Source organism: Spea bombifrons, chromosome 5, assembly GCF_027358695.1.
Source record: "Spea bombifrons isolate aSpeBom1 chromosome 5, aSpeBom1.2.pri, whole genome shotgun sequence".
In the NCBI taxonomy this organism is placed as follows: Eukaryota; Metazoa; Chordata; class Amphibia; order Anura; family Pelobatidae; genus Spea; species Spea bombifrons.
The window spans coordinates 98906914-98932171 of record NC_071091.1 but is presented as its reverse complement, the minus strand read 5'-3'; the positions used below and the strand labels follow the sequence as shown (position 1 = coordinate 98932171).

The 25258-nt window shown below is 39.9% G+C and overlaps 1 protein-coding gene and 2 long non-coding RNA genes across 3 annotated transcripts in view; 2 read left to right on the top strand and 1 right to left on the bottom strand.

The window, feature by feature from the left end:
- Nucleotides 1-25258, bottom strand: part of PKHD1L1 (PKHD1 like 1) — a 67186-nt gene that overhangs the window by 19112 nt on the left and 22816 nt on the right. The window contains exons 23-48 of the mRNA XM_053466545.1: nt 24289-24437; nt 22712-22859; nt 22164-22321; nt 21574-21696; nt 21027-21132; nt 14019-14138; nt 12781-12942; nt 12387-12508; nt 11249-11381; nt 10828-11017; nt 9943-10082; nt 9330-9434; nt 8471-8659; nt 7543-7713; nt 7084-7298; nt 5957-6941; nt 5279-5528; nt 4884-5029; nt 4320-4494; nt 3720-3876; nt 3478-3634; nt 2943-3022; nt 1623-1752; nt 1289-1418; nt 729-970; nt 271-407 (exon numbers count right to left, since the gene is read on the bottom strand). Coding sequence (XP_053322520.1) covers nt 271-407; nt 729-970; nt 1289-1418; nt 1623-1752; nt 2943-3022; nt 3478-3634; nt 3720-3876; nt 4320-4494; nt 4884-5029; nt 5279-5528; nt 5957-6941; nt 7084-7298; nt 7543-7713; nt 8471-8659; nt 9330-9434; nt 9943-10082; nt 10828-11017; nt 11249-11381; nt 12387-12508; nt 12781-12942; nt 14019-14138; nt 21027-21132; nt 21574-21696; nt 22164-22321; nt 22712-22859; nt 24289-24437 — 4820 coding nt within the window. The remainder of the gene's footprint in view (nt 1-270; nt 408-728; nt 971-1288; nt 1419-1622; nt 1753-2942; nt 3023-3477; nt 3635-3719; nt 3877-4319; nt 4495-4883; nt 5030-5278; nt 5529-5956; nt 6942-7083; nt 7299-7542; nt 7714-8470; nt 8660-9329; nt 9435-9942; nt 10083-10827; nt 11018-11248; nt 11382-12386; nt 12509-12780; nt 12943-14018; nt 14139-21026; nt 21133-21573; nt 21697-22163; nt 22322-22711; nt 22860-24288; nt 24438-25258) is intronic.
- On the top strand, nt 14548-15500 carry LOC128496758 (uncharacterized). The gene is made up of 2 exons (XR_008354256.1): nt 14548-14796; nt 15012-15500. It is a non-coding gene; the product is annotated as an uncharacterized LOC128496758 (long non-coding RNA).
- On the top strand, nt 20337-20900 carry LOC128496759 (uncharacterized). The gene is made up of 2 exons (XR_008354257.1): nt 20337-20581; nt 20797-20900. It is a non-coding gene; the product is annotated as an uncharacterized LOC128496759 (long non-coding RNA).

The window sequence follows — 25258 nt, the reverse complement described above, 5'->3', positions numbered from 1 at the left end:
GGAGCACATATGTGCCAGTTGGCAAGAAGAAGGCGAGCGTTAAGTAGATAGGTGGTATCTCTGCCTGTTTATCCAAAGGGAATACACCTCAGAAATACATTTTGCGTCACTGCCCCTTTAAAGACATATTTGAGCCACGTTTTTTATTTTGTATAACTGGCCCTTTAAAGGCTTCCACAGACTACAGAAAGTATGGCACTGATAATTTGAACGTATCTCTGGACTGTAAGACGGATAGAAGAACAGAAGAGCCGACGTTTCTTTACATACCTCAACATATTCTATTCTTCCAATGGACAGGAGTTTGTTTGGTTGTGGAGCATGGAACATGATGCAGCCGCCAAACTGGTCGCTTCCTATTTCTTCCCCAAACCTTCCCTGGAAACATGTTTGTGTCGCAAATTCACCTAAAAAGGAGGAGAATCAGAAATGTTACTAGGTAAGAATGTAGCAAGCCACCAGATTCCCCACAGCCTTCAAACTTTCCTAAAGAATTACTTCTTCGGGACTGCAGGAGGCATGTAGCCATGGCGTAAATTCTGGCTGAAATGGGGATTTTCTTCACCACAGCCATCCCATTTACTCCATGACTATGACCATTCTCGGCCCACTTCTTTATTGTGGAGTGCATCAAATCCAGATCGTAGAACTTAATTATTTCTATAATCCAAGGTTGTCCCATGTCCCACACCTTTAAGTAACGTAAAGATAATACAGCATGCAAATACCAGTATCAAATCCATCTGGACAAGCTTCGATTTTATCATTCCATTCCACATTATTGGATCCTCTCACAACAACGTTTCTTGTAAGAAGGCCAACTTCAGCCCTTGCTTCGAAGATAGTGTTGTCAGGTAAAGTGACTGATATCCCCAAATGTTTGTAGGTCAAGGGCTCTGTTAGCGTCAAGTTTGTGCCATCTGGGGAAATGAACTTAATTGTCCTTTTTTCATTTTCTTTTTGGCTATGTCTGGAAATAAAACAAACATTTAGAAAAACATTCAGAAAAGAGATGAGAGGGTCCTTACCAGACTAGACACAGAATGCTAAATGGATTTCTCAGTTAAGAAAAAGAATGCTGATCAAATATGAATTCGGTTATGCTCCAATCAGAAAATGGGATTCATGCATTTAGCTATTTTGCCCATAATGAACCCCAAAAGGCATACTGTGAGTACTATGTATACTAAAACGATAAATAACAAACTATACAAAATTTACACTGTACAATTACAACTGAGATGGATGGAGATTACAGCAAAGCTAGACATCCCTTTGCTTAAATTACCTGTGACCCGTTGATGCTATAACAATTTCATCACCAACTTTCCACGTTACACTTTTTTGTAAAATGATTGTAGATGTTCCTGCTTCAGCAGTTTGTGCCAGACGAGTCCAGGTCACCGGGACTGGAAGCCCTATACAACAAAATAGCATTTAGTAACGTATCACTTTATTTCATCCTAATTTAGGTCAATGCCACTTGCAATCTTTTTTCTTCTTGCCGTGCGCCAGCGATTAGAATTATTCCCCCGACTATTCATCCCGACTACAACCAAGTTTAGTTAGGATCATTGAAGTGGCTGAATTATTAAATATGTCATTGTCTAGTTGATTTTTACCATGGAGATCCAGGGTTCCTTCTCTCACAGCTAATGTTTTTGCTCCATACAAGGGTAATTCAGGTGAGCGTATCTGTCCATGCAGGGTGATGATTGCTTTGTGCTTGAATGGATCTGTTTCTGTCCCAATCTACAAAAAATAATAATCACGAGTAAATGTTGTCCTTCTGGATAATATTGGAGTACAATTCCTCCTTGGCAGCTGTTGAGAAGCAAGTTGGACTGCTTACCACCCTGTCTTCTAAACATCTTAAAAAATGTAGGTGTTCATATAAAATATACATAGGAAACATTGTACAATCTATAAGTATAAGGCTAGGTTTCCATTTGGTTTTTTTTTGCTAAAAACGCCTATAAAAACGCCAATAGCGCCACCTGGCGTTTTTTTTGTGAAAAACGGCTGCAGCCAGATGTTAGCTGTAATTCAATAGGAAATCGCAAAATGCCATTTCCACTTGGCGTTTTTCTGTTTGGCGTTTTTTCAGTCCTCTTTGGCGTTTTTCTGCTTTTTTGGGCTCTGTGGCAGTTTTTCAAAACTGCAGCATGTTGACACTCTGGCGTTTTTTGCAAGAAATCTTGGCTTTTTTTCTCCAATAGAAGTCTATGGGAGAGAAAAAACGCCATGAAAAAGCCATGTGGGTTTATTGCCTTGGCGTTTTTTATGGCTTTTTTTCCACAGTTACAATGCAGAGGATGGACCCAGTATCTGTGTGTCCTACGAGAAATAGGCTGAAAACAAACAGTTTCACACAAAACAAAGTCCTGGACTGGTTCATATTGAATTTTACACCATTTGGAACAAACATGCCATTACAAACAAACATACCCGACGCATCAACTGGATCCTGCGCGCCAAAAGCAACAGCAAACAATTTGCACCATCATTTGGGGCCAATCTTCCCAGAGGAGCAGACATTCGAAATAAAGCATGCCTTACAAACCACAGAAAAGAGACAAAAGGGTCTACCAAGTAAATGACATCAGGAGAGGGCAGATACTTGCCATTTATCCTAATCCCTTTTAGCTGGGTGAAACTTCTAACTTGTAAAGGCTGGAAAAACTGCCTAAGGTCAAAAAAAGCAATTTCCACAGAAAGGCTAAAACGCCAGAAAAAACTGCAGAAAAAACGCCAAAACGCAGGTAAATGCAGTGGCAGTTTTCTTGGCAGTTTTCCTGGCGTTTTTCATCAAGAAAAAAACGCCGGACAAAAACCCAAGTGGAAACCTAGCCTAAATACATTAAAACTAAATACTTTTTTTTCCCGATGCTGTTCAATATTGGTGTAATTACAGTGTATTGCAAATTGTGCTGTAACAATACCTGTAGTACTCCTCCGTCTGTAATAAGAATATTCTCTGACTGCAGCTCAATATCAGCTTCATCAAATATCAAAGTTCCTCCTATTAAAATGGAAAATGGAAAAGATCCAAGCAAACAAATCAGAGAGGTAAAACTATGATTACTAACTTTTCATCTTCCAACTGTGATGGAAATGTAGTTTTTACTTTTAATCTTTAAAGGCCATTAATAGATTTATTGAGTATTCTACAGTGTAAAATGCTCACCCCTGGCTCTGTTGACCTTACCATGGTCACCCCTGGCTCTGCTGACCTTACCATGCTCACCCCTGGCTCTGCTGACCTTACCATGGTCACCCCTGGCTCTGCTGACCTTACCATGGTCACCCCTGGCTCTGCTGACCTTACCATGGTCACCCCTGGCTCTGCTGACCTTACCATGGTCACGTATTTATCTGCCCCTTACCTATTTGGGGGGCCCTCGTTTTGTTCCAACTGCAGACACCCATGTGCATCTTTCTACCCAACTGGTAATAAGCTTAATTTAATTAATTTACCCTGTATTAGTAGCATCTTCAGAACAGGAGTACTCTGATCTAACAAAATAGTTTGTCCTTTTGTAATGACAGCCAGCGATCCTTCTTCAGGTGGCGATTCTCCTCCCCATGTATATTTGGATGACCAGACATCAATGTAAAAAAACTCAGTGTTGTTCTGAAATGGATAATAATAAGATAAGTTAAATTGCTTATCAGTAGCTATCAATCTATAGATGGAACAATAATGAGGAGTTCCTTACCATCTTGGCCAACCCTTGACCTTCAATATGGACTTTAACCTTGGCTTTCTGTGAAGGGGATTGGGCGCTTGTAATGCAAACAATGTGCGTGCTGTTGACTGACTGGATCTCACATTTTGCTTGTGCTATAGTCACGGTAATAAGTGACACGTTGGAGCTAAATAGGCAAAAAAAAAATCTGTAATATTACGAAAATCAATATTTTTGACATGTAATTAGAAGTTTATTTTATTGAGCCTGGCTATATTCTATTCACAACTTTATATCTGTTCTAGCTTATTGTCCTAGGTCAAGTGGAGACCTTTCAGCCACATGTGACACACTGGTTACCTGGGCTTTATTGTGATAGGCTGTTGCTTTAGACATAATTTTATTAAAGTGGATCATTTTCTGGTTTTGTTTCTATTTTATTTCTAGTATCACTTAGAACATTTTGTTTCACTTACTATTTACAGCTACATATTAGGTAAAGGTATAGTTTTCCTCTAGTTATGGTAAACTATAGAATGTTTTATTCTTAATCACCTAGAGGACCCTTTGGCCAGTGAAACACTTTAGGGAACTGACTACATTTCATTTCAATATTGTCTTAACCAGTACCTGAACTGGGACCCCGTGATGGTTAGTCGGGTCCCCCCAGCTGTTCCTCCCCTCTTGGGACTGACATCGTATATCTCAGGAGTTAATGTTGACAAATAAGAAAATGAATTGTTTATTTGGACCGTGTCATTTCCATTGACAACTTGGACATCGCAGGTTGTTGTAGTGTTAGTGTCTGCAGAAACAAAAAAGGTAAATACCGGTCATTTTCACCTAAATAGTGAATTTAATAATTCCCTTTTGGGAATAGCTTAGAGAAAAGTTTCTGGGCATACCTTGTTATTTGTACCTATCAGTTACCACATTACCACCCAATTCCTTCTCTTGAATGGTGGTCTGTATGCCGTAACGTGTGAGCTGTGTTGCCATCATTGTTCTCATTGTAAGTCGGCGTAATTATTGTTTACCCTACAGGTATCAGCCCACAAACGTGCACTATTTAGGGTATCTTCTATACATAATTCAATGCACAGCACAGTAAAGCAGCGTGGTATCTAGACCTGAATACCAGCCGGTGACCATATTTCATGGCGAAATCATTTTTTTACACGTCTGGTCACTTACCGTTCTGTGGTGGAACTTCACATAAGAGGAAATTGGAATTTGATCCTAATCTGTCCACTTTGCATTCGGAGTTGCACACAAATACACTAGACGTCTGCTGATCGAAACCGGACCCCGTGACTGTGATTATTAATCCGCCAGCAAAGCTGCCTAAAAACATTATATAAAAACATTGTATAAAACTGATATATAGTGCATATATATAAATATATATAGAGAGAGAGTACCTATTATAATATATAATATAATAAATGACATGGATTTGCATTAAGATTGGAGATATTAAGTCACAGTGAGATTATCACCCAGGAAGAACAAAGTCGTTATGATTAATTAATAATTATTAAGTACGGATAAAGTTGAAATGGGCTGTGTGATTTCTGTTTTTGTGTTACTTGCCTTCACGTGGGGAGACGTTTGTCATTGTAAGTTCGTATTTAAAACTCGCAGTCGATCTTGCAAATCCTTTCTCGTTTTGCAGCCTGACCGAGAAGGTTCCTCCCGAATGATTTCCAACATTACACTGAAGCTGGTCGTCTGAGACGCTGCTTATGTTACATACGGCGCCACCGATAGTCACGGAAACCAGTGCGGCATCCACACCAAAACGTGATCCAGAAATGGTGATTAACGTTCCCACTGGCCCTATACACAACAGATATGGTCAGGAACTTCGGAGTTTAACTAACATCGCCTGCTTTGTGACGTGGTTCACACAATCTTATTTTAAAGTTTACTTAAAGTAAACTTTCATATAATACATATAATTAAAAACTTAAATATTTATCTGAATTAGTGTATCGTTAACTATCAATAACATTATTTCCTTTACATTTTAGAAATATTATGATGAGTGAAAAATCATTTTGACATGCGGTGTTAAAGTAGTAAATGCAGATACTGTATATTCCTGCTCAGTGGTAATATAATGTTATAAAATCATTAATTCTATGTCTAAAAGCTAAGGAAATAAAATAGCAATATCAATAGATATTATTAAATAAAAAGTAGTAGATCTGTTTAATAATAATACTGTTTAATGATCATTTTGATGAATTATGATTAACAGATACCTGTTTCTGGAACAACGGACGTTACTGTAGGCGTTTCGGTCTCTGAATACGAGAAGCTTAGAGCTGGGTAAGTGGTAGATCTTACGGTGATGGAGACTGGTGACGTACGTGCGGATGTTGTAGGTGGTGTAAGACATTGAATTTCCCCGGGAACCACTGAGATAATTGGGCACGGAATTCCTCCAACTAACACCGTAGTGCTAAGAGGTTCAAATCCATTTCCTTGGACCACCATAACTGTGCCTCCTTCTATGCTTCCAGATGTTGTTTGAAGCGATGCCTCGGCAGGACTATTCACACTGAAACCTCCGGATGCCAAACCTTTACTTAGAACTATAACTTTTACAGAATAGTTGCCAACTGGAAGAGGCTCGATAAGGCAGACAATAGCTGTGTCATTAACATCTACTATCTCCAACTGGACGTCTCCTACGTAAACCAAAACGTCACCAGCATCTGTGCCAAAGCCAGTTCCATTTATATAAAATGTAGTAGTAATGTTCCGCACGACAGTGGGGCTCACGTTGTTAATGACCGGGGTGGCTTCATTGGTGTAGGAGAAGAAACAGGAGCCTTTGCATTGAGTAGGGATCCCACGTACATCAACTTTTACTTCTATGTCCTGTAAGTAACCTGGTTCTGTGTCACATAAAATATCGGTGTAATTTACAGATACGATAGAACAGCCAAGCCCTTCAATGCGGGTGCTGTTACTGCTGTCTGAAAGCCCTGTGCCGTGTATGGTTAAACGGGTGTATCCTGTATTAGATCCATTTCTGGGTTGGACAGAGTCTATATGAGGCAAAAGGACAAAGCGTCGGCCCATTTCGTTGCTTATTGTGTTGATGGCGTTTCCGTAGTTGTTGACCGTTACTGAAACGATTTCTGCAACACCAACAGACATGGCGTTCTGTGGATCGAGTTGACACGTGATTGAATTTTTATCAGAATAAGTAACCCTACAAGGGTATTTTCCAATGGAGACCTGATAAAAAAAATAAAAAAAAAAACATTATTTATGGCTCTGTTTGTTATTTATTTAATTAAATTAATAGTTATATTTATCACCTTGTGGAACAATGTGAGATCACGTTTGATTTAGATCACTAGCTTTTTTGTTAACGTACCTGAATAGCACATGGGGTATCACTGAAGCCAGTTCCATTGATGGTTATTAAGTCATATACTGTTCCAGAAGATGGGGTTATGCTGGTTATAGATGGAGAGTAGCACTTTGAAAACCCAAACCAAATCGAACTGTTACTCAGGGAAACGTTAGAAAGCCGAGGACAGTCGGGGTCCGGTGACGTACAGTTTGGTAATGGATAGAATGAGTCAGGAGCTGTTCAAAACATAAAAGACTCAAGACTCAATATGTATATATTACACAAATGAACAAAGTGAGATATCTCAAAAGTTACTGAATTAACTCAGGGGTTTGAAATATCCAACTCTCTTGCAGACTTGCATGTTACTGAACATTGAATCCTGCTTTTTATTGGGCTAACACAGGGAAAGATGGAAGAGTCACAAAAGCTTCCCAAAAGCTTCCCATTTAATGTTTCCTTTAATATATTTTTTTTTACCTGGAAGGTACTTGGCTTCTATTCCGCTAACAGATAAGTGAAGCGCACCATAATTATCCTCAGCCGGGGACACGTAGATCACGCCTTGTAAGAAAATGCTTGCGCTATTGTCGACGTAACCACTGCTGTAGTAATAGACTCCGGGAGCCGTGAACTGGTATGAGAAGACACCTACACATACAATCAAAAGGTTAGATTCAATATATCAATAACTGCAAATGTTTTTTTAATGTTTTGAATCGGTTGATTATTTGTGGCTTGTATGGTGAATACCCTTTGTTAAACCTGTGTTGGAATTAGGCTAGGTTTCCACTTGGGTTTTTGTCCGGCGTTTTTTTCTTGATGAAAAACGCCAGGAAAACTGCCAAGAAAACTGCCACTGCATTTACCTGCGTTTTGGCGTTTTTTCTGCAGTTTTTTCTGGCGTTTTAGCCTTTCTGTGGAAATTGCTTTTTTTGACCTTAGGCAGTTTTTCCAGCCTTTACAAGTTAGAAGTTTCACCCAGCTAAAAGGGATTAGGATAAATGGCAAGTATCTTTGGCGTTTTTATAGGCGTTTTTAGCAAAAAAAACCCAAATGGAAACCTTGCCTTATGCATAAAAAGTTATTCTGGGGCAAAGTTAAAAAGTGTTACTATCACTGGAGCCAATAATGTCCCATCTTACTGAATCATTCTCTTGGTTGCTATGATAATAACAATATTTTGTACCCAAATCTAACATTTTTTATTTGCACCTTGTACAGGGTATGCTTTTTCCAATCAATTTAGCAAGACCAAATGTTTACTGTTCTTTACGAACGATAAAGGAGGTAAAGAACCTAGCTGGTTGGCCATCTGACGTATTGATAGAACACAAGAAACATTACTGTAGAAGTTTGTGCATCCTAAGCAGCTTTTGTGCGTGATTCTGGGAAACCAGAGATATACCTGATGAAAGCTTGTTCTTTCCACTGATAAATCCTTCACCATCATAAGTGACATTTGCCGGATCAGAAACAGAGAATACTCTGTATCCAATGTTCATAAAAGAGGACTGCGCCCCCCAGGTCCACACCACCGTATCCCCAGGAAATATATCCAATCTCGCCGGTGTCCAAGCATATCCAACTCCATACACTGGAATAAATATATTCTTAAATTACTTTCAGACACTGATTTTTTTATATAGCACGTCTCCAGTTCCAATATTTCTATCTTCCTATACGCCATGCACACAAGCACCAAATACTAAATTATTTTTGTCTGTTATCAATACATCATTTATAAAATTGTACTATGAGTAAAGTCTACAAGTAAATTCTACTACCAGCCTGCGGCCTCATCATGTTTATGCAGGGCTATAATATATGTGTAAACGTATGTAAGTCTTTTTTAAGGCAAAAAGGATTTAAACATACTTGACATAGGCATAACCCTATCCAAGACCAATTATTGAATAAAATGTAGAGATTTTACAGCAGGAACAATGTTCTAGAGGGGCTGAAAGTTTATTATCTGCTGCCAAATCCCACGTTTCTATGTTTAGAGGACCCAAAAGCATGATAAAAATGGACAGGGCCTGGAATTAATCTCCTCATATATTCTTATTTTCAGTTCCTCCAAAACATGGTGCTTTGAATCCATGCATTGTCTCCAGTACTGGGAATCTCTTCTATTCTGGCCAAGTTACTCTGGAACTATGATGGGAAAACAACAGCAGAGGAGACAGAACCAGTGGGGGGTTTATTGGGACTTTTGCCTTTGGCGTCCAGTGGAGTCATTCTACCTAGAACTATGTAATACTTACCTGAATGTTTTCCATTATTAGTCACGGTGTATATTTTTCCAGGCCTTTGAATAACGCATGTTAGTTCACTTTCTGAACTGGACGTAACATTGCATGGAACAGAACCTAACAAAAAAATAGAAGAAGGTATGGCAATGAGAATATAGTTACTTATATTTCTCAGACATTCAAAGCAGCCAAAAAAATCTTTTGGGACAATCCAGAAAATGATTGCCATATTTGTCCAGGAGAAGAGCCTTTTATTGTATGTGATACTTTTATTTGGCTTACATGTAAAACAGTGTAGACTCACGTAAGACCTCTAATGGAATAAAGAAAGAAAAAAAACTTTGAGGTCCTCAAAGCTAATACGATTATTCATCTTTCTCTTGAACCAATAAACATTATTACCTACAACTAAAGACTCAATTTTCAATGATCCAGACACGCTAATACGTCTTCACTAATCAAATGCATTAGCCTTGATCAAGCACGTGCTTCACTTTCGGCAATCTCCACCAAGCACAGACTACACTAACCCGACCCTTTATAATTCCAAACATTTCTACCAAATAGAGTTGAATTATTGATCTTTAGTAACTAACATTATTACAATAACACAAAGCTAAAATACCTATTCGAACTTCATTATTTTCAGGGACCGAATGAAATCCAGACCCTTTTAATGTGATCTCAGTCCCGCCGTAAAGAGATCCGTACTGCGGAAAGATGCTGTTCACTTGTAGAATATACTCAATGGATGTATTCCCTTCACTAAAAAAGAATCCAGAAAGATATTTTTTAACCCATGTTATTGACTGATTCAATACAAATAGTTGCATGTATCAGCATGGCCCCTTCAAAATTAAGCAATAATTAATAATATTAATATTAACATTTCAACACTGCTCATATTACAACCTACTTTTATATTTTGTTAACATTTTCATGCCTCCATACGAAAGTTCTAACAATGTTTCAGTAAAAGACTATCAATTACCGTATATTTCTTGTGTCTCCCGTTGATGATCAAGCCCATGGATTTCGCCTTTCTGATTGGCTTCTTATTTAATACCTTTTTAAATTTGTAATATATTTAAGAATTGGTGCGGAAAACCTGAAGTAGGGTTTTTTTTTTTTACTGCTCCAAATCGTGTTACATTTTAGGATGTGTTATGCTCTTACGGTAGTCTTTATACTTAATTGACCCATGTTGAATTTATTGAGTTTGAATTAAAATGACCTCTTTTTATTTAAAACTACTAAAGCCATCATTAAGACAGGACAAAAGAGGCAGCTGCTCTTCCCAGGCTTACCGTAGTGGCTCACAGTTAGTTTTCCCTCGGCTCTACTCAACAGCCATGCTATCATTTATTTTCTCCTTGTGGACAGATAATAATGTGTGACCTGGCCAGGTGATCATCAAAGTAGACGGCTGGTCGAAAAGTACTACTGATGGCCCACTGAGAGGATCTCACCCATACTATAGTTATGGCACACGATTTTGTGTTGTGTTTACCTTAATGCAAAGCCCCAATCTGCCACGTGTACCAAGACAGTGTACGTTCCAGGTAGATGTGAAGGTAAGATGCACGTGATATTTGTTGGGTTCCACTCAAGTATTTTACAAAGTTCCTTTCCAATAAAAACTGCACTTTCTGTCGACTGGCTGCTGAAGTTAAATCCAGAGATAATCAAACTTGTGTTTCCTACAAAAGATAAAATGTGAAGTTAGCTTCATTTACTAAAGATAGTGCTCTCTGTGGGCCTTTACTTCTCCTTCTCTGGTTGGGCAGACTAGATGGGCCAAATGGTTTTTATCTGCTAACACTTTCTATGTTTCCTTTAGAAAAATACAACTTACAAAAGGATTATGCAATATAGTTTTTTTATTGTAGAATTGCTATTCATTTATTCACATACAACGTTGCAAACCTTACCCAAAACATTAACGCTGTTTGGGCTAATTTCCGTGATGACTGGTGTATACGAAGAGCTGTAAAGAAAAGACTGTTCTAAGGTTCTGTTCATTCCATTGGTAAAAACAACAATGTCCACAGATCCTTCTGATCCCTGGGAATAAAAGATGAAAAACATATTTAAAAGGTTTCCCATCTCCCTCAAATAAACATTTTAAGGAGACACGAGAGTAACCAGAAAGGGTGACAACTAGCACTTTTAATACGTTTAGGGATATGCCACCCTACACCAATTTCATGGAGGCTTCACTTCCAACCTATGCTATCCCATGTCTAGCGCCTTATCTCTGTACCTCTTGTTACTCTCTACACTTTGCATTACACTTATGTCCAGTCACAACGTGCCCTATGGATTCCCTGCGTATTTAGCAATATATTTCCTACTAGTCCATTGCTCCTCAAATATTTCACCCCTGTGTATCAGTTCTGTCCTCCCATTAGAGTGTAAGATACCTCTAGATTTTCTGCCCCATGGTTGGTTTTATTTGCTATTTTCTGCATAATCTATTGTATTCTAATCTATTGTAGGACACTCCAGAATCTGTTGCTTCTATATAAACAAAAGATATAATAATATAATAAAATAATAACAAATAGTAACCCATCACTAGCATGCTATAATATCCAGCAATAAACCTTGGTATCACTCAGTGATAACTGAGCAATATAGGGCTGAATAAGCACAGTTTTAAGAATTTCTTTGGCGATACAAAAAGGACTTAATTACTAAAATTAGTAAAAAGAGAACACCCATTATATATATGAAATACAAAAATGTTACACTGCCGATAACACTTTGTCTTCAAACTAATCTCAACCTTTGGCTTTCAATAACACCCGCACACCAATGACACCCAGATCTACCTATCCTCTCCCAATCTCTCTGGTATTGATGGTGTAAGTAACTGCTTTGCCTCTAGCTGGATGTCTGCACATTTCCTAAGACTTAATCTCTCCAAAACCGAACTTCTTACAATAACCTACAAAATATGTTACCCTACCAAAAGTGTGGGTCACATATCTAATGCACACAACGTTTAGAAGAATAACATATAAAAATACAGTCTTAAATTGTCACAATGACACATTATCAACTTACTGTTTGGGTTCTGCAGTGAATAAAAGTCAGATTAGCAAATTCTACATCACAGCCAGCGCCTCCAAACTGTACGACCGAGTCGGTGCTAAAACCGCTTCCACCTATAGTTACCAAAGTACCCCCTACAGAGAGAAGAATAGGCCGAATTACAAAAAAATGCATCCACCCATAGTTGTATTTGTGACTAATTGTTACAAAGTCATTATTTTTATTTCATTTATTACCTGATTCGTTGTGTATCAATTTATCCAGGGTATGAATTCTATTAATTTATTTGGATTAAAGTAAAAATGAAACTGGCTTTACATCCACCTCTTTCTTAAAATAAGCTCAAATTGGTTTACTTTATGGCAATTTTAATTTCATATGGAAAATAGTAAACATTTTATTTTACCTGCAAGACTTCCTGCAGATGGTGAAACGGAAGTGATGGTGATTTCATGCGTGAAGGTAAAGATTCCCTCGGAGGGTGTTGCAAATCCAGCTCCCGCGACGTATACTCTGATCGGAAATGTTCCCGCACTTGATTTTTGTATGAGGCATCTGATTTCATTAGCTTGTACACATAGGTATAATAGAACGGAATATTAGTTCAATGATACTTGCAAAAAGTTACATACCTTATCAGTGTTGCAAATAATTTGGTAATAGAGAAAGATGATAGGAATGGAAATGAAGATATGGCACATTGACAATTCTGAGGAAAAGGTTACAAATATGGAGAAAATGTTCTAGCTGCAATAAGGAAATGGCCATGCAAATGAAATGGGAAGCGGATATGTAATAAAGAGGTAGAGAAACGAGATAATGGAATATTTTAGACTCTTTTGATGAGAAGGGTTTAGGTTATTAACTTTCTTTGGAGATTTTTGCGAATAACTTGGACACTGGTGGCTTGTGGATCACTCAAGACCTTTTTAGCACAAATGTGCTGGGTTGTAAGGTCTATTAATTCTGGCAAAATTTGTATATGGCAAGAAATAGCGGTATAAATGTGTATCCCAACTTGTTCTGTGGTATCATCCTACCTCTCCTCTCCGGTCTGTTTTAAAGAACTGGACCCCCTGAAGCATTTTTGTTTTGATGAACGATCACCAGGGCACATCAAGGTTCCTAGCACACATTTTCACTATGACTAGATTATTTTTATGTTCCTCTATATAGATATGCTAAACCCTAGTGCTGGGGCAGTACACTCTTCTAGTTTTGTGAACAATTCGTACTAGGTGATTTGGCTGGTTTCATAACCTGTTGAGGGCAGATGTCATACTTCCTAGATGTGATACTGGTGATATCAAATGAACAATAAATTACTTAAATTGTAAAAAGGTGACAAGTGAAACAATTGGATACAGTTGTTTCTCTGCAGCATTAGAAATTTATTTTTGCAACTTTTCACCCCTTTTTGATGATGCTCTGCACAATGCTAATCTCCTGCTCAGTATCTTTATCTCAATATTTTATTACTAGGGATATTTTTTGTCTAAATTGTAACATAATGGTACATTGTTCCTCTTGTTAGCTCTCGCTTGCATCTTTTATGTTAGATGTTCCTTGGTGGTCGGTACCCAAGTAAAAAAAAAACTGCTTCTACAGTTAGGTAGCAACATTTTTATTAAAAAAATCACTTACCAGTCACATTGATAATAGGACAGTTCACTTCACCGATTTTTACATAGGTTGTATCGTTCACTGAGCTCTCTGAGAATCCTTTACCATTTATTATTAACACCTGCTCGTCCTCATTCAACCCTGGAAGAAACCACAATTATACATCATCAAGAATTACAAATGTTTTACATGTATAAGTTTGTCCTTCTTAATAGAAAACTCTTATTCGCAATACGTTTTATTGGGGAAACAATAAAGCATACAAGCTGAGGCTGGCGTAAGGCCATGGACCTTCACACCTTGCGTAGATCACAATAGAAACAAATGAGATACAAAAAAACAACAGGGATACATTTTATCGGTTAATGAATCTAAGCTGATATATTTCTGTCAAGAAATATATCCCTGGTGAAGAGAACAGCAGAACTATTCTTCATACTTTCTAGTACGTTAATACTATTTTGTACCAACATGATTAAGTGACCGTTAATAAGGTAACCGGCACACTATCTACTTATTGGAAAGTTTACTGTTGTTCTGCCCAGCAGGGTTTGAGAAACTTTACAGTTCACCTTTTTGCCACCTTAGACTTCTTTAGTAAATTATAGCTCCATCTAGCGGTGTTAAGTTGTATTACACCTTGTTTTCTAGTTAAAGAATAATGCATTGTGGGTGATTGCAAGGCATTCTGGGAGGGAGGAGCCTCCATTTTACAGTCTTCAGTCACCAGGACTCATCATCAGAGCTGTCTCTGTATGTCTCCTTCCAAAACTCCACCATCTGTGTAATAGCATATCTGGTGAGACATTTACTTCTGTTTCAGGGACATTATAGTATTCAGAGCTGTTCAGTTATTTGTATTATTACTCAGGAAAGTTAACTGTTAGACTGTTAGCTAGTCATGTCATTCTATGTATAGGCAGCCATTTTGCCATGTACTTAACTGTTATGTAATGTCATTATACATGCATTTCATGTGCCTTGTACTTATACATGTTATTTGTATCCTTATAGTTTTACCACATCACATTACCACATCACATTACATGTGTGTAATCCTGTTTTGCCATATATACTCAACAACCTGTTCACCAATAAACAAGTTAAACTACAAAGAACAGTCCTCTTATTTGGAAGACAGGAATGGTTTATACTGAATGTCAGACTGCACACTGAGTGAACGTGTAAGAAGACAGAACAGTAAAACAGATTGCTAGTCACCAGCGATAGTGGATCTGACTGTACGGAGCCGCCATCAGCAACGCAGTCCTATGTACAAGATTGCAGCGGCGGCCATACAGTCACAAGAAGCGAGAGTGCAGCCCCCAGCAAGCGCGACACGATCCAAACCACGTTGAAGTCCGTTCCTAGTCCTACCTAGACTGAGTCTGCACAGAGACATTAAGCAGCCAGCAAACAGGCACACCATGTCCACTAGCAAGGCATCAACATACGGGACAAGGTCACGAGCAAGCCGCTCTAGCAAGTCATCAATAAAAGAAATGGCTGCTCTCGCCCGTGCAGAAGCTGAGGCTGCAAAAGTAAGGGCTTCCTTTGCTGCACAAGAGATGCAACTAAAGAAACAGACAGCGTGTCTGCAGGCGTCACTGGAAAAACTCGCAGCGGAGAAAGAAGCGGCAGCCGCAATAGCCAAAGCAGAGTTCCTAGAAGCCACGGAGTTCGCTGAATCTGAGAAACACAGCCAAGTACTCGGGCCAGACCTAGATCAACAAGATCCAGCACAGCGCGTCTCAGAATATGTCCATCAGCATCCCAAGACAGATGACAACTATGATCCAGTACATCAACCAGCTTTTACAGAGTGCCAAAGATCCTACCTTGAACCACAGTACCTCGAGCAGGACGATATGCGACAAAGCGATGCTGACCACAACTACCGCCCTAAAGAACAAAAGCTACGTCCTTCGCTTCGACTTCAAGGGACACCCTTCGCGTCAGAACGGTATTATACAGACTTCCCTAAGCCAGAAATCTCTAAAAGGTATGGTGATACACCACACACTCAGCATAACAACAGCACACCGGGTAGTATTGACGCTAACCGGGCTGCCATGGACTTCGCTAAGTTCTTTGCTAAACGGGAGCTGGTTACCAAGGGACTTGCAAAGTTCACAGATCGCCCCGAGAACTACAGGGCATGGCGAGCCTCCTTCCAGAACGCCATTAGGGACTTAGATCTTTCCTGCAGTGAGGAGTTAGATCTCTTGGTAAAATGGCTTGGAAATGAGTCTGCTGAACACGCCAGAAGAATCAGAGACATTAACATAAACTATCCAAGCAAAGGCCTAAAGATGGTGTGGGAAAGACTTAATGAGTGTTATGGGTCAATAGAAGCTATAGAAAATGCTTTATATAAGAGAGTTGATAATTTTCCCAGAATAGTGGGTAGGGATTACCAAAAACTCAGGGAACTCAGTGACTTACTAATAGAGGTACAGGTTGCTCAAGCAGAAGGAGATCTGCCAGGGCTAGCATTCCTGGACACCGCCCGAGGTGTTAATCTGATTGTTCTAAAACTCCCTTATAACCTACAGGAGAAATGGATCACGCATGGTTCTCATTATAAACAGGTTCATAATGTACCATTTCCCCCCTTCAGGGTGTTTGTAGACTTTGTTGCTCAACAAGCAAGGATCAGAAATGATCCCAGTTTTGACTTTACATTGTCATGTCCCACTACCCCTGGTGTCAAACCTCATAAAACACCAGTGGCAGTCCACAAAACTAATGTTGCCTCCACAGGTTCTCCTTACAGGTCGTTTAAATCCTCTCAAGGGAACAAACTCGAAGATCTTACCAGACAATGCCCCCTGCACAAGAAACCACATTCTCTGCTAAAATGCAGAGCCTTCAGAGAGAAGTCCTTAGAGGACCGCAAAGAATTCCTCAAAGAAAACAACATCTGCTTCAGATGCTGCAGTACAACATCGCACTACGCCAGGAACTGTAAGGTCAGTGTGACATGCACAGAATGCGGTAGCACAGAACACAACACGGCTTTACACCCTGGACCACCCTCTCAAACATCATCCCAAGGAGAGGGGCATGACAGAAAGCAGATAGACACTGACATAGACACCCCAGCAGTCACTTCTCAGTGTACAGAGATCTGTAAAGGACTTGCAGGAGGGAAGTCCTGCTCAAAAATCTGCCTTGTCAGAGTTTATCCGGTCGGTCACCGAGATACGGCGATCAAGGTATATGCAATCTTAGATGATCAAAGCAATAGGTCTTTAGCTAAATCCACCTTCTTCGACACCTTCAACATCGTTGGGCCCGGTTCTCCCTACTCCTTAAAGACATGTGCAGGTACCGTTGAGACGGCGGGGAGGAAAGCAACTGGGTACAGGGTAGAGTCCATAGATGGTCATACCTGCTTGTCCCTGCCAACCATACTGGAGTGCAATCACATTCCTGACAACCGGTCCGAGATACCTACACCAGAGGTGGCAGCATACCACCCCCATCTGAGGCGTATAGCTCATTTGATACCGGAGCTGGACCCAGAAGCCCCAATAGTCTTACTCCTTGGAAGAGACATATTACGAGTTCACAAGGCTAGAGGACAGATTAACGGCCCCCAAAACGCTCCATATGCCCAGAGACTTGACCTAGGATGGGTCATCATAGGAGACGTCTGTCTAGGAGGAGCGCACAAGCCGACCTCAGTCAACAGTATGCTCACCAACACACTTGAAAATGGACGTCCTTCTCTATTCCAGCCATGTCAGAGTAGGTTCCTGATAAAAGAATTGCCACACAGCGCTCCCGCGCCTTGTCCTTTCGTGGATCCCTCCTGTGAAGACCACGCCTGCGATGGTGAGCAAGATCACTTAGGGTGCACAGTCTTCCACAGGACAAGAGAAGACAACAGGGTCGCAATGTCCATAGAAGACAGGCTGTTCTTGGATATCATGGATCGAGGAATAGTAAAAGACAAGTCGAAAAGCTGGGTCGCACCTTTACCGTTTAAACCTGAGAGACGACGCTTACCTAACAACAAAGAACTTGTCTACAGTCGATTTATCTCCCTCAAACGCAAACTTCAGAGGACACCAGAGATGAAAGAACATTTCTTTACATTCATGGAAAGAATATTCCAGAACAACCACGCAGAGATTGCACCCACGCTCCAAGACTCAGAAGAGTGTTGGTACTTACCCATATTCGGCGTGTATCATCCTAAGAAACCAGGACAGATAAGAGTAGTATTCGACTCAAGTGCCAAATGCGAAGGCGTCTCACTAAACGACGTCTTACTGTCTGGTCCAGACCTCAACAACAGACTTCAGGAGGTACTTTTACGCTTCCGCAGAAATTCCGTAGCATTTATGGCCGACATACAACAGATGTTCCACTGCTTCCTTGTCAAGGAAGAACACAGAAACTACTTGAGGTTCTTCTGGCACCGCAACAACGACCCCAATGAGGACATTGTAGAATATCGAATGAGAGTGCACATTTTCGGAAACAGTCCTTCCCCTGCAGTTGCTATCTACGGTCTCAGACATTCAGCTCGAGAGGGTGAAGCAAAGTATGGGACGGATGTCAGGTTCTTTGTGGAAAAAGATTTCTATGTCGACGACTGCTTGAAATCTACACCCACGAACGAGACCGCAATCAGTCTCCTGAAAAGAGCTCAAGAAATGCTCGCTCTATCTAATTTGAGGTTGCACAAAATCGCCTCCAACAGTCTAGAGTTAATGGAGGCCTTCTCACCCCAAGACCACTCAAGTGATCTAAAAGACTTGGATCTTAGCACAGACTCCCTTCCGATGCAGCGAAGCCTCGGTTTGCTCTGGGATTTAAAGGAAGACACGTTCACCTTCCAAATCAGCAAGGAAGAAAAAGCCTTCACACGCAGAGGAGTCCTGTCTACCATAAACAGCTTATATGATCCGCTGGGATTCGTAACGCCTGTTACCATTCAGGGTAAAATGTTGTTAAGAGACTTCACCACAGAGACGGCTGATTGGGATGATCCGCTTCCCATGGAGAAAAAAGACCTGTGGACAGGATGGAGGAAGTCTCTAGAAGCTTTGTCCAGCCTTCGTGTGGCACGACCGTATGCTTCCGTGCCATCAACTGAAGTCAAGATGCAAAGACTTTATATCTTCTGCGACGCTTCAGTCAAGGCGATTGCAGCCGTAGCATACTTGAAGACCATAGATGTCAAAGAACAATGCCATGTGGGTTTTGTTATGAGCCGGACTAAACTGGCGCCACTCCGCGAGCACACGATACCCAGACTGGAACTCTGCGCTGCCGTGCTTGCAGTAGAGTTGGCCGAACTTATAACAACAGGAATGAACCTGGAAATTGGGGAAGTCGAGTTTTACACGGACAGTAAGGTAGTCCTAGGATATATTTGCAACGAAACAAGACGCTTTTATGTCAGCAATCGGGTGCTAAGGATCAGGAGATCCACTTGTCCTAAACAGTGGCACTATGTGTCCACACACATAATCCTGTGGACCATGCGACTAGATCTGTAGCAACAAGTCACCTTAAAGACACAACATGGTTTATGGGTCCTGCATTCCTGTACCGTTCAACGTCTTGCAACATTGAACCTGACTCGTTTGGATTGGTAGACTCAGATGCCGACGAAGAAATCCGACCTGAAGTATCTGTTCTATGTACGGTGACTTCGGATCACCAACTCAAATCTCATCGTTTCGTCAGGTTCTCCACCTGGATGTCGCTTGTTCGTGCTATAACCTGTCTAGTTCATATGGCTCAATCTTATAAGTCAACATTACCTGAGAGCCAGAAGCCCTGCAAAGGTTGGCACCACTGCAAACATGCCTTTACCACTCCTAATTTGGAAAAGTCCAAGAACATAATTTGCACTATACAACGTGAATGTTATGCTGAAGAAATAGACTGCCTCACGCAGAAGACCAGCAGTCCGAGTGCTCCTCTTGGAGAATTCAAAGATAAAGACCTCTACAGACGACAATTGAGGCAGGTGCAAAGTCTTTCTAATGCCTTCTGGGACAGGTGGAGGAAGCAGTATATCTCTACCCTACAGTCGAGAAGGAAGTGGCAAACTAACAAGCCAAACATCAGACATGGGGATGTCATGCTCATGAAAGACAGCCAGTCACACCGGAATGAGTGGCCACTGGGTCTCATCACCAACACATTCCCAAGCAAGGATGGGAACGTACGCAAGGCTGAGGTCAAAGTATGTAGGCTTGGCGAGTGTAAGCTATTCCTCAGGCCAGTGGCGGAACTTGTTTTGTTTCCACCTGAAAGACCTAGTAGTGGCGTCGGTTGACGCCAGACGGGGAGTGTTCTGCCCAGCAGGGTTTGAGAAACTTTACAGTTCACCTTTTTGCCACCTTAGACTTCTTTAGTAAATTATAGCTCCATCTAGCGGTGTTAAGTTGTATTACACCTTGTTTTCTAGTTAAAGAATAATGCATTGTGGGTGATTGCAAGGCATTCTGGGAGGGAGGAGCCTCCATTTTACAGTCTTCAGTCACCAGGACTCATCATCAGAGCTGTCTCTGTATGTCTCCTTCCAAAACTCCACCATCTGTGTAATAGCATATCTGGTGAGACATTTACTTCTGTTTCAGGGACATTATAGTATTCAGAGCTGTTCAGTTATTTGTATTATTACTCAGGAAAGTTAACTGTTAGACTGTTAGCTAGTCATGTCATTTTATGTATAGGCAGCCATTTTGCCATGTACTTAACTGTTATGTAATGTCATTATACATGCATTTCATGTGCCTTGTACTTATACATGTTATTTGTATCCTTATAGTTTTACCACATCACATTACCACATCACATTACATGTGTGTAATCCTGTTTTGCCATATATACTCAACAACCTGTTCACCAATAAACAAGTTAAACTACAAAGAACAGTCCTCTTATTTGGAAGACAGGAATGGTTTATACTGAATGTCAGACTGCACACTGAGTGAACGTGTAAGAAGACAGAACAACTGTAGTGTATTACGTTTTCTGCACATACAATGCACAACTTACCTGCAGTAACATTAATGCTTTCGATTGCTGGAGTTTGCTCAGCTACCCATTTAAATCCACAATTCCCAGAACACCTGGATGGTATCCCATTGATGTAGACCTCAACCTATAAATTAAGAGTATGATAGTTGGTCCACAGATTTCAATCATCCATTTATGTGAACCTGGGCTATTCGCTCGAAATATAAGGAGCAGCGGCCCGATTGTACTATTCAAAAACTTTTGTCAAGCTTTTGTGAGGAGCTGAGACACTGGTAACCGTATTTCTTTAAAAGCATTCTTGTTGTAACATTTATTTAGTTGCTTTCTTCTTGAGGGCATTCATAATTCAGACGCTAGCTACCGTATTAGCCTGATAGGTATAAAGATACACAAATAAATAGGCCTGTTATATAAATACTGAACGATACTTCTGTGCTTCTCTGAGAAGATCCGGAACACCTGCACTGCTGGGACATTGAGTACTATCTTTGAGGAGGTTGGATGTCCTGGAGCCCAGGATTTCTGTCCCGCATCGATTCTGTTTACGTGGAATTAAATACTGTACCTGTGGCTGCTCATGTGGAGTTCTCAAAATATCTCCAATGAGTTGTTGACGGAATAAGCCACCATCTCTCACTTTTACAGCTGATATATTTGCATTTACACCCGTAACCGTAGAGTCATTTATCTGTTCATGAGAAAGATTTACATTTAGAAGCATCTACAAGTCTGTGTTATTCCAAGTAATATTGTTTTATCGTTCAAAGTAATTATTATCTTGCAACAACCTATAGTTCCCCAACAGAATCCCTAACTATGGACATTCATTTTGACCTGGCTTTAATGCCTATTGTCCCATATGCCTTTAATTTAGTGAAAGCATGTTTTGGAATATGGAATTTCCTCATAAGGAGGATTAAGGCACAAAAAAAGTGCAAGACAGAGAATTTGTAAAAATGGTCCCAGAATAATCGCTGTAATGTACTGAAAAAGTATTGTAAGGGATGGCTTGTAATTGTTGTGCATCGGGTCTTTACATTTCAGGTCCTCCATTTGGCCATTTTTTGGACCACAGGGCTTGGAGCTGCGTAAGGGACATTCGACCTTCTTCCTCCCTGGCCAGGACAACCTTAATCTATTTCTATAATCCAATACCTGTAAGAGGGGTTGGTAGCCAGAAGCTGTTAAGAACTTGATTTGCCATGTGTATCCAGAGCATCCTCCGGTCCTTGAGGAGACAGATACCTGACCCAGCTCTGGGATGGTCTGCAATGCGTATTGCAAACCTGTCCGTGAAATGTCAGCCTTTAGTCCTGAAAACAGAAATGGCGCAATTGACTGCATGGTCTTTGACTCTTTCTGCTATCGTTATGAGCAGATTTATTCCATGGTGTTATAGGACATTTCTCAAGGAAACACAATATAGTTCCTGACTACAGCGCACTTTGTTGATGTTGGGACATAAGCCAATCCATCAAACTTCAATGTCATAGGCATAAATAGCAATAATTGCTAACCGTCCCAGTTTAATTTTTGAACAATTATGAGGGCTCTGGCCTACATGGGACATCAGTGATTAACCAGGGAATACTTAGAATAATCAAAGTGGATTAACGGCCCAAAGTCGAGCAACCTGGTATCATTTATACCAGAGGCGTCAATGCCTAGAATCAACTGAAATGTGATTCAAACCCTTCTCTCACCTTTGATTTCCTTTCCATATGCTTGGACACTGAACGTTCCTCCTATGGGTGGTGAGGCCGCCTGCGTCCTATTTATTTGAATGACTGCATTTTGAGGCCATGAAGGTGCTCTGTAAGTTGCTGCATTTTCAGTGTTATTTTCAGTGTTCTGTTAAAAATGAACATAACATAATAGTTTTTTCTTTAAATCTTTAGTATTAATATTTATAATAATTGCACAATAATTAATGCATGTTAACAGAGTCATGTTGGCCCCAAATAATAAGCTTAAACAGACAAAAATGTTTCAACCCAAAAAACCACATCTAAAACTCAGTGCTTAGGGAATCAACCCCAACGTTTCTAACTATACTTTTATACTAACTATAAATTTTTAGTCGGGGTAATAGACGTTCCCGTGCTACACGCGATATTTAAGATTCTGAAAATAATGAAGATATTTCTAATTCTAAGTATCCATTTACCCAAAGCTCATTATACTATCAGGTCTTCACTAGAATTTCTGCCATTTCAAATCACCTCCCCACTGAAGAGCTCTCCTCAATCAATGTATTTCTATCCTTTATCATAAGGTAATACTCTCCTCGAGTATTTTACTTCAGCCTGGTAGTTAGCACAGGTGTATCAGTGTTTATTCTAGTGGCGATTTGGTGTAAGGTTTGAAATAATGTAGCGAGAGTTAAGTGCCAGTATCTCTGTGCGAGGACCAAGTATCTCTCATTTCGGTCCACATTACAGCTGATGTTTTAGGTAGGCTTACATGTTAGATAGGGATTTACCTTTTTTTTTTTTAGAATTACTTAATCTACTAGTTAGTTAGACACTTTAGAATTTGCAAAAACGAGGTAATTCTTTTATTACATAATAAGAGTCTTATCTTTCATTCCCCTTATTTTTATCTAGTATGGAATAATACAAGTTCCTTTTTAAACTCAATTGCAGGCTTTTCCCGCCTAATTTCTCTTAATGAACATTCTCTGTGAGCTACACTATGTATATCAGAAGGGCTCAGTTAGGATGCAAATGGACCCGCAATGAAAATACCAGATAGTTTTCATGTCAGATGTTCACTAAAGAACTTAAAGGGCTATCTTGGTCCCATTATAATCCAGAACAAATTGTTTAAACTTGTGTTGTCTCAGCCTGGGGAATCTGAGCTACTTAAGGAAAAGCCCTAATGAGTTTACTGAATTCTCCATTTGATACATATAGGTTAGGAATATAATAAAAGGAACGAGTACGATGTTTTTATACCTAGTATGGGGAAAAACTGTAAAAACCAAGAATGTTGTTACTGCATCTAGTCTACAGAAAATAATCTTTACAATTTAAGTAAAGAATATACCTTTGACTAGTAGATAGAAAGCATAAACTAATCCAGATCTCCGTCATAGTTAAAGATGCTAACGTTGAGATTATTTACATATACACAGTTAAACTAGCAACAAGAAGAACTGGGAAGTGAATACTGTCGTGGTGAGACTGGGATAACAGATCCCTCTATCGCTCTACTATTTTTCATTCACATGTCTGAAAAACAAACCTAATAATGTTCATGATATCAATCCCGTACTTACCGCTGCAAAGCCGACTGAAAATAGTGGTAGATTGAATCCACAGTTAAATGGGTCAATCGTAACGGTATATTGATCTGTTGGGCCACTTGTCACGCTAACGCTGTTAATGAATATTCCTTTGTTGGCTAAAGCTGGACGTCTTCTTACAACTATACAACACAGAAGTAAGAAAATGAATACAGTCTAATGCTAGTGAAAACAGACACATCTTTAGCAGTATTGTCATTGACAATCTGTCTTTAAAGTTTATTTCCTAAAGTTAACTCCTTTCATTTTGAAGGTATAATCTTCAGTACCAAGTAGAGATACCAATATGTCGTAAAGGTGTTTTTCTATGACCTAGATCATCAGCACAAAACTATAAAACCTATTAACAGAGTGTACATCATCTACATCATCTTTCCCTCTTACCCATCAAGTTTTACCAATACATATTATTATTAATAGATATATTTTCTCCATCCAGTCCTGTACAGCTTCTCTTCTTCTCACGTATATTTTTGATGGTATGGATAACTGCATGTAGACTATATACCTAGTGTTCTCTCTCTGTAGCTGCTGTTTTGGGGTATTCATGTTTGCTTACACTGATTAATTCTTGCCTACCTCATTTACAAGTCACTCAAAATGAATGGGTCTTGGTGAATGTCTGCCCCATGGAGGATAACACATATATCGAGTCCAGGAGCATTCATTGATATTGGTACATGCAACCAATATATGTGGACTGGTTTAACACCGGGGCATTATTCAATAACGGGGGAGTTGGCTACTCACCAACTTGACTATAGGTTATGAGGACCAACCCTAGTGACCTTCTGCTAGAATAAAAAGTAAGTCAATGAGACTTCTTGAAAGCCTCCTTGCCAATTGAATTATGCATTCTGCAGGGCCAGCCCAAGCCCTTCATAACGCATAATGAATTCACTGTTTTCAAACCACGATTCATCTGCAGCTTTATTGAATAAAC